Raw genomic sequence first — 9,984 nt, 5'->3', positions numbered from 1 at the left:
AGCCAATCTAAAAGGTTATTTACTTAAGGTAAGAGTTTGAGGTAAACATGTGTATTTAAGTATATTATATGGCGAAATAGTATTAAATAAATAACCCTTAATGCCTAATAAGTCTTCAGATAACAACATTATATATTTAAAACTTTATATAAAATTGTTAAAAGTATTTAATGACACTGGGGTAACTTTAACAAAAATTTAAATTTATAAATTATGAAAAGTGCATTATTTTACATGGCGCTGTTCAGAATCATTTTTTAATATTTTGAGTTGGATATATATATTATACTTAAATAAATTTTCATGTTTTTCTAAAACTCTTACTTTTTGTTTTATAAAGTAAAAACTATTAATTTTAAATAAGCAGAAGTAAATAGCACAATACCTTGAAGATGTCGAGTTATTTAAATTATAGATAATTTTACTGTTAAAATGAAAGATAATCATAACAAGTGTATTTATTAAATAGCTGTAGTCGAACCTAAATTACATAGTTTTCACATAGAAAGGTGCTGAAATTCAATAGATTTTAATCTAAAGTAGCAAAAATAATTTGTTACTGTGCAATATAAACTTAATGTATATTCTTAACCAATCTCGCAGTTGAATTTTAAAATACCCAGCTAGAGCATAATATGCCTTTTGTTCAAATTTCAAAAGTTGTCCAGATGCCAAAACCCCATTATTTATGTGCTGAGCTTAATTATTACTCCAAATGAAAATATGATTTTTTCAGCAAACTATTGTAATCCATTATATAATTATTGTTTTTAGTGGCATAATATTAAATATTACAAGGATTATTGCTTTCAGATAACTTTGTTTTGTTTTTGGCTGCTTTTATACTTTGCTCTTTAAAATTTTTTGCGTTATTTTTACTGTACACATTCCGAGGGAAGAGTTATGGGCTTCTTTTATACTTTGCACATTAAATTTTTTGCGTTATTTTTACTGTACACATTCAGATGGAAGAGTTATGGGCTTCTTTTATACTTTGCTTTTTAAAATTTTTTGCGTTATTTTTACTGTACACATTCAGATGGAAGAGTTGTGGGCTTCTTTTATACTTTGTTTTTTAAAATTTTTTGAGTTATTTTTACTGTACACATTCAAAGGAAAGGAATATAAGTAAACAAGTTCTTTTGCCCAGATCCAAGCCAATTGGTGCAGTCTAAATTACTTTTAAAGTATTCAATACCCCATTGTTTATATTGATATTACCTTGCTATTCAATTCACAATCTTTTGTTTATCTAGCCAATCCATTTTAAAAATTTTCTTGTTTTGAAATTGGCCCTTATATGAAGGACACTTATACAAGAGCAGTTTCTTTCTCAGGAATTCTTATGAATTGCACAATTGCACTGCTGTTCAGCATATTCTTAATTTCTTACTTAACTCCATTAAAAGAGGTCTCTTCTAATTTGAGTGTAACTTGGATTTCACCAGGAAATAACTTTAGAGTAGCAAGATTGATTCCTAATATAGATTTAACACCACAATTTGGATTCAATGTTAAGCAAATATTTTTATATATAATTGTTAAGTCAAATGGGAAAGAAGAGATGGTCTGGTCTAAAATAGTAAAGAATGGCAGTAATTACAAATTCTTTGATTTAATTCAATCAAATTATGCAATCGACCCTGCCAGGTCAGAAAAGCTTGAATTTGAGATTAGAGGAAACATATTTCCTTACACTGGCCAACTACTAGATGTTCATTATGGTAGAGCTGTGTATAATAATTAAATTGCTTCAGTAAATATGTTAAACTATGAAATATTATAAAAAGCCCAATTAATTATGATTAACTTTTTTTTTGCAACTATAGGGTTATTTTGTTAAACCCCGTTGGTTTATTTATTCAATTTTTTTACTAAGTAAACTTGGGCTAATTTACCCGTTAAATAAAGATTGTTGTTATCTGAAGACCCATTAGACATTAAGGGTTATTTATTTAAGACTATTTCAACAAAGATCATTAAAATTTATAAAAAAAAAGGTTAAACCTATTAATGGCATTAGTTGATAACCCGATTTTTTTCAATCTAACCACTTTTTAAATGTTAAATAGTAAATTTTTAATCTGTTTTTTAAGAAATGCTATATAATTAATACGGAGTAAGAGGTTGAAGTAGGCATGGGTGTTTATAATTAATACGGAGTGAGAGGTTGAAGTAGGCATGGGTGTTTATAATTAATACGGAGTGAGAGGTTGAAGTAGGCATGGGGGTTTATAATTAATACGGAGTGAGAGGTTGAAGTAGGCATGGGGGTTTATAATTAATACGGAGTAAGAGTTTGAAGTAGGCATGGGTGTTTATAATTAATACGGAGTAAGAGGTTGAAGTAGGCATGGGTGTTTATAATTAATACGGAGTGAGAGTTTGAAGTAGGCATGGGTGTTTATAATTAATACGGAGTAAGAGGTTGAAGTAGGCATGGGTGTTTATAATTAATGCGGAGTGAGAGTTTGAAGTAGGCATGGGGGTTTATAATTAATACGGAGTAAGAGGTTGAAGTAGGCATGGGGGTTTATAATTAATACGGAGTGAGAGTTTGAAGTAGGCATGGGGGTTTATAATTAATACGGAGTAAGAGTTTGAAGTAGGCATGGGGGTTTATAATTAATACGGAGTAAGAGTTTGAAGTAGGCATGGGTGTTTATTTAAGTGTACTATATAATTAATAAAGTAATATTGTCTTTAAGGAACTTACTTGCATTTATTTAAATATTAAATTAATATTAAGTGGTCTATGACCCAAAAATATAAAATACACCAAGAAATAAATATAAAATGAAATGAAACTCTGTTTTGGTTTTAAGTATTTAATTTATTCCAAGTTTCTTTTTAAGGGCAATTAAAAGTTCTACCTGTTCTTGATCCAATTCATCTTTAAAAAACTTTTTAAGGGTGTCAATAGAATTCCTTGTAATAACAGAATAAAGTGTATCTTGCATTGTGAAATGCCTTTGAAACATCTTAGGATGTTCATCTTTTTGAATTTCTAATTTAATTGACACTTTATGTTTTTTACCAACTTTTTCCACGGGCTTTGATTTTTCTTCTATTGATGTAACTACGCCCAATTTCGTGCAATTTCCATCCTTAAATACGCATATTGGGGTACCGATTTTCAATACACCAACAAGTACTTCAACGCCTAACACCAATGGGCTTCGTGCATTGAAAATACAATTTGGAAGAATTTTTAATGCGCATGGAAATATTGCTGCACTGGAATGCATCGCTTTTTCCGATTCCGTTAACTTCTTAACAAAATTACTGTATTTATCAAGTAAATGGTAAATAATTTCCGCTGTAAATATTACGACACCTTGTGATTGTGCAAAATCGAGAATTTCTTTTTCTACATCGACTTCAAAGCTTAAAATTACTCGAAAAATGTTATTCTCCATTGCAGCCGCTCTGATGATATCCTTTTTCTTTAACTTACCTAATGACACACCGGCTACAGGAATCTTTTCAGAGTTCAAAAATGATAAAAGGGCTTCTAGAGATCCAATAGTAGAAGAAGTCACATGGACTCCATGTTTCACTGTTTGAATAAGAGAAAACACTTCTTTTATATCCTCCTCTAAAATTTTTACAATCTCCTCCTCATCATCATTTATTACGTATAATTTTGACCCTGCAACAGCATGTTCAAAATCATTTGCGTAGATTTTAACTCCCATTGACGCTCGTACTTCTTTAACAATTTCATATTGTGATTTAATTCTTAATTCTTTTAACGGTTGAGGGAGAAGAAGTGTTCTAATCGTAGTTACAATAGGGGAATCAAATCCACACAATCCAATTTTATCCCCTTCTCTTAAGGTACCGTTGCTAAGAATGGCATCTATAGTAACCCCATATCCTTCTACATTTTTAACTTCTAAAACAGTACATTCAACATCAGTTTTAATCTTCATTTTTTCTAGCATAAATTTTCGGCTCAGATCAATAATTAATTTAATCAAATCGGGTATACCTTCCCCGGAGATAGCAGATGTAGGAATTAAAGAAACCACTTTCCTTGGCTCCGTGTTTTCACTAAAAAGCTTTGATGTTATTCCTTGTACACTTAACTGGTTAATTGTGTTTTGTAAAAGTGATTCAAATTCTTGCTGTGTGTATTTTTCCTGTGCAGCTATAGATTCTTTAAAATAACGATAGTTTTCACTTTTCCAATTAATAATTCTGTCAATTTTATTTAAAGCTACAATAAATGGTGTCTTCCTCTTTTTTAATAACGAAATACTTTCCAATGTTTGTCGCTCTAAGCCATGCATAACATCGATTACCAAAATTGCTAAATTACATAATGAAGATCCACGGGATCGGAGATTACTAAATGATTCGTGCCCGGGAGTATCGATAATTAAAATTCCAGGCAAATCAGGAAAATTCACTCCACACTTTGATGCAAGAGTTTCTGCAGGAAAAAAAGTAGCACCAATTTGTTGTGTAATTCCTCCCACTTCGGACCCCTGTACATCAGATTCTCTAAGTTTATCCAAAAGTTTAGTTTTTCCGGTGTCAACATGCCCAAGAATGCAACAAATCGGACTTTTAAAGTTTAAATCTGCGCTGGCTTTTGTGTTATTTATAGATTGAATTGCTTGGGTAGCAGAAGTATCTTTTTTATTAACTACTAGTCTCTTCAGAGCCGAACTTATGTGTTGAGTTTTTGTGATTTGTTCCTTTTCTTCTTTTACTATTAACTCGTTAAGTTGTTTTTGTTTCAACATTTCTTCGTTTTTTTTCTTCGATTCCTCCGCTGCTTTTAATTTCGCCTCTTTTATCAAAGCATCCTGCTCTAATTTGGCCTTTTGCATAGCTCTAATTTGAGCTAAAGAAACCCCCTTTCCTCCTGGTTTAGGGACGACTTGCTGAACAACTTTTATAACTTTTGGAGGTTCTTTTTTATCCTTCTTTTCATTATCTTTTGAGTTATTAGGAGAATTATTTGCTGCCATTGGGGTGGATTGGAAGAATATTGCAAAATAAAAACTTCATAAATTTTATCTTTTGAAGTTATCATTTTACAAATAATAAATTCGAAATAAATAAAGTTGCCTGCCATGGTAAATTTTCCTCATAAAATTCATTTTAGATGTTTTCGGGTTGCTTAATTAATAAAAATTGGAAATATAAAAAACTAAATACCCATGTTTACCTCAAACTGTTGCTATAAATTAAGCAGGATCTATATATTTTACTTAAATAAATACCCATGTTTACCTCAAACTCATACTTTAAATTAAGCTGGATATATATATTTTACTTAAATAAATACCCATGTTTACCTCAAACTCTTACTAAATATATCAAATTTTAAAGTAAAAGGCAGAAAAAAAGCGTTTGACGCTGAATTGTAGTTATAAAGAAACATTTACTTAATTATTTGGCAATGTAACAAAAAATAAAGGAGTCTCCTTTTCGCTTGTTTTACTTATTTTCTCACAACATGTTTCTCAAAGTTATAAAACAATTCAACAAATACAATCAAAATGAATGCATTTCTTGTTAATTTGATATTTTAAAAACAATGAATTTGCAGCTTTTCAGCTTCGGCACTTTAAACAATAAAACATCTTTAAAACTCTACTGTTTCGGTTAAACAACCTCCGTTTGCTGCCATATACAAGTTTTATTGGCTATTAAGCATAGCATCAGTTAATCTAATAACATCTCAGAAATGAGCACGGTGTACTGCTATAACTCATTCAAGTCTTACAATTATATCAGATTTTTAAGTAAGAGATCTTACAAGTACTACTTAAGAGAGTAGAATGACTTGCGGAATATTACAATGCCAGCATTGTGTCGTGGCTGCTACTAGATCTGCAACAAAACCAAAAATTCAATCTTCATTCCTCCAACAAGACCAATTTACTGGTGAAATCTAAATTTAAGAGTTAAAGTATAGTTCTTGCTTATACATTTTAAATGTTAGTTAAAATCATTTCTTCCCCTTTATTCTAAAGCTTTGATGTTAAAAAGATCTAAAGTCAAGACAAGATCAACGACATCAAGCTTTGTTTTTTTGATTAACTGGAAAGACTTCTTTATTCTATTTACAAGATTCTACACTTTCCTTTGAATTGATATTTATTTTGCTTCTTAATCAACTAATGCTGCTTTCTTTATTTTCGTTCTAGAAATATCTAAAATTACTGTTGAAATTAAATCGGAAGTGAAAATTTTTAAGAAAATTTTTACTAAGTTTAGTAAGTAAAGCAAGAACTATTTAAGTAAGAAGTGATTTTAGAAGATAAAGGAGTTCAAGGAATTTTTTAACAAATAAAAAGATGGTAAAAGAGTTAGATCAAACTCCTTTAATCATTTTCGTTTAATGAAAGATAGCAGAAAATTGTTAGCAGATAATGTAGATTTGCTGTTATTTGTATGATTTAAATACTTACGAGACAATTGTAAGCAACAATGTTAATATCTGAGAATTTAGAATATAATAAACAAAGTATTAAGATGTATTCAGATACTTTTAGCACAATAAATGTTATTTAAAAACGTTATTTAAAGTAAGAGTTTGAGGTAAACATCGGTATTTATTTAAGTACAATATATATATCCAACTTCCCCCGCATTAAAGCAAACTCTTACTGAGCTATGTTAATTGCTTTTAGATCGGAGTGATTAATTTTAAATTGGTTCCCTGATTCATGTTTAACGATATAAGAATCGTTTCCTACGTCATGCGTCACTACTCCTCTTTCTTGAAATCTGTCATACGATTTCCCTTTTGTCTTCAAATTTTCCTTATTAGCAATTCTTACTTGCTGCCCTACAATAAATTTTTCTCTTTTCATTTTTTTTAAATTGACCTTCATATTTTTTCGTAGTTTTATTTATTTTTTCGTAGTTTTATTTATCTTTTCGTCGCCTTTTATTGCTTCTTCAGGTGTCATTCCAATTCCTGAATGTAGCGTATTGTTGTAAGCATTCTCAATCATATTAAGTCTTTCTTCAATATTCTTATTTAACTCTTTACTTTTTGCCAATCCATCCCTGATGGTTCTTATTGCTCTTTCCACTCTTCCGTTTGATTGATGCTTCTCCACACTTGTCAAATGCTGCACTATGTTTAGATCTGTGCAGAAATTTAAAAATTCTTTCGCCACAAATTCTTTTGCATTATCTGTATTTAATTCTTTTGGAGTCCCTACTTCTTTAAATATGCTTCTCAAAGCCATTAAAATATCTTTCGTCGTTCTCGATTTTAACACTTTTATTTTCATCTTCCTTGTATAGTAATCTATAAATACAAGTACTGTACTATCTTCTTCACTTATTTTCATAATGTCTATTGCTGTTTTTTCCAATGGTTCTGATGTGATTACAAATTCACATCCTCCTCCTAATTTTCGACTATTCTTACTACATATTTCACATGAGCTGATTACTTTGTCAATCAGCTGATTTACTTTTGGCCACTTGAATTGTTTTTCTAATTCATATTTAACTGGCACTATTCCTCTATGGATCAATTTTTCATGTATGTTCCTAATTATTTTAATTTTATTTTCCTCGTTCATTTCATTTTGTTTTTCTTCCTTGTCATTTTCATCATTTTCATATATCCTACTTAGCGCATCTGCTGTAATTAGTGTTTCTCCTTTCTTATAAGTTATATCAAAGTCATAATCTTGGATTCTTTCAATCCATCTACACATTCTTTTGTTCCCAAAATCCCCTTTATGTTTAATCGCTTCTAATGCGATGTGATCGGTAATTAAACTAAAGCTTCTACCTCTTAATTGGTAGTCAAAATGCTCTATTCCCCAGACCACAGCCAAAAATTCTTTTTCTGTAATTCCATAATTCTTTTCTGCGCTTGTCAATTTCCTAGACGCTAATCGTATTGGTACTAATTTTCCATTGTTATCTTTTTGAAATAATGCTGCTCCTAAACCTGTATCTGAAGCATCTGTCTCTAATATAAACTTTTTATTGTAATCTGGTAAGTATAGGCATACTTCTTCCATTAGATTATCTTTTAATTTCAAAAAACTATTTTCCATTTCATTCGTCCATTCAAATTTTGCATATTTCCCTGTTTTTTCGTACAATGGTATTGCAATTCTGCTCATATCTTTTATAAATGCTGAAAAGAAATTCATCTTTCCTAAAAATCTCCTTAAACTTTTTGTATCCGTTGGTCTCGGATAGTTCATTATATCTGTTCTTGATTCTTCTGTTAATTTCTGGGTTTTCCCATTTACTACTATTCCTAAAAGTTTAATCTTGTTTTTGGCTAATTGTAATTTCTTCGTGTTTATACACAAATTATTCTCTTCCAATCTTTTGAAAACTTCAAATACTAACTTATCATGTGTTTTACCATGTACAACAATATCATCAAGGTATACTTCAACACCTTTTCCACTCATATCTCCTAATAATTTGTCCATTGTCTTTTGGAAAATGCTTGGTGCATTTTTATATCCCATCGGCATTCTATTCCATTCATATAATCTGTTATCAAATTTGAATGCAGTCTTAAATCTATGTTCTTTCTTTACTTCTATCTGGAAATAACTATCTTTTAAATCAATCACTGTAAAAACAGTTGATCCTTGTAATTTTTCTATTAAGTCGTTCATTATTGGTGTAGGGTAATCTTCTTTTATAACAAGCTCATTTAATGCTATCAAGTTAGTACACACTCTAACTGTGCCATCTGGCTTTTCCACTGGGCGTACTGGACTTCTCCATTCTGATGTTGATCTGCTTATTATTCCGCTCTGTTCTAATTTATCTAATTGTATTTTAGTTCTTTCAATCATACTTTGTTCTACTCTTCTTTGTCCTGGTACGCATACTCTTTTCCCTTCAGGTGTATTAATTTCACAAACACCCAGCTTACATGGATCTCTAATTTTTAGATCATTATTTGTAGCTTGTGGGTATCTTTTTATTATTTTTTGTAACAATTCACTTTCTTCTTTATTCACTTCTTCGTGATCCATGCTGTGCTTCTTCCTCTCATTCAGCAATATTTCTTTTTCTACTCTCTTATTCACATCTTTGTGATCCATGCTGTGCTTCTTCTTCTCATTCAGCAATATCTTATTCTTTTCTTTCATTTTCACTTCTTTGTGATCCATACCTATCATATTGACAGGTAATACCTCCTCTTCTTTGAGGGCTTCTTTTTGCTTATGTGTTGCTCTTTTCTTTCTATCCATTCTTTCAACAATCTTCTTAAGCCATATCTAGTGTGGCATACTTCTAGGTCTTCTTTTCATTCTTTCCACAACTTCTTCTTTTTCATTTCCTTCATTCATCCCATTAATTATTTCGGATGTTTTTATCTCGCTGTATTCCTCAAGCAATGCTTCTACTTATAGTAGTTTAAATCGAGTGTACTCCCCTAAAGTCAATTATCCCTGCAAAAGTAGTCTGTATGTTTCAATATTGTTTTCTTCTGAACCAAATTCTATTATATATTCCAATTTAAAAATTTTCCATGACAGATTTTCTTTCTGAATTTCCATAAACCAGCGAATTACAGAATCTGAGGATCCCCGAACAAACCAATTAATCTGTTCAAAGTCTCCTTTAATCTTTCGTGATTTCATATAGCTTTCTGCTTTCCATAGTTCTGCTAGGGCATCATTAAAAAAAAATGTTTGGATTTATTTAAGCTGTAGTTGTTAATACTTGTTAGTTTTCTTCGTGTGTTTCTCTGTAACCCGGCCGGGGAACTGCATTGCTGCGTAAACCCCCCACGGCCCTTATGCCAGCTTAATCCCTCTGCCGACAGTCGGCTAGCCTTAGGACTAAGTGTCCCATTGACCTTGAGCTGGCGTTATAATTAGAGACAGTACCATACTGTCTTGGGCTCTCTAAAGACCCCTGCGCTATGCTTACGTAGGCTTTCTACTGCCATGGGAGTTATTGTTGCCGCCACTACCCAAGGAGATCGGTTGTTTTTACAAGGCCCGATCACGGCCT

The 9,984-nt window shown here is 31.1% G+C and overlaps 1 protein-coding gene across 1 annotated transcript; it reads right to left on the bottom strand.

Annotated features, from left to right (window-relative positions):
* Positions 1-2,828: 2,828 nt before the first annotated feature.
* Positions 2,829-4,982, bottom strand: LOC143922120 (uncharacterized). The gene has a single exon (XM_077445370.1). The coding sequence runs from the start codon at positions 4,980-4,982 to the stop codon at positions 2,829-2,831; it is 2,154 nt and encodes a 717-aa protein (XP_077301496.1).
* Between the last annotated feature and the right edge of the window lie 5,002 nt (positions 4,983-9,984).

The sequence above is a fragment of the Arctopsyche grandis genome, unplaced genomic scaffold (assembly GCF_051622035.1).
Source record: "Arctopsyche grandis isolate Sample6627 unplaced genomic scaffold, ASM5162203v2 HiC_scaffold_407, whole genome shotgun sequence".
Taxonomy (NCBI): Eukaryota; Metazoa; Arthropoda; class Insecta; order Trichoptera; family Hydropsychidae; genus Arctopsyche; species Arctopsyche grandis.
This window is presented reverse-complemented; position numbering and strand designations above follow the sequence as displayed.

Coding starts and splice junctions, on each gene's coding strand:
- LOC143922120 (XM_077445370.1), bottom strand. CDS start 4,982: ATGGCAGCAAATAATTCTCCTAATAACTCAAAAGATAATGAAAAGAAG.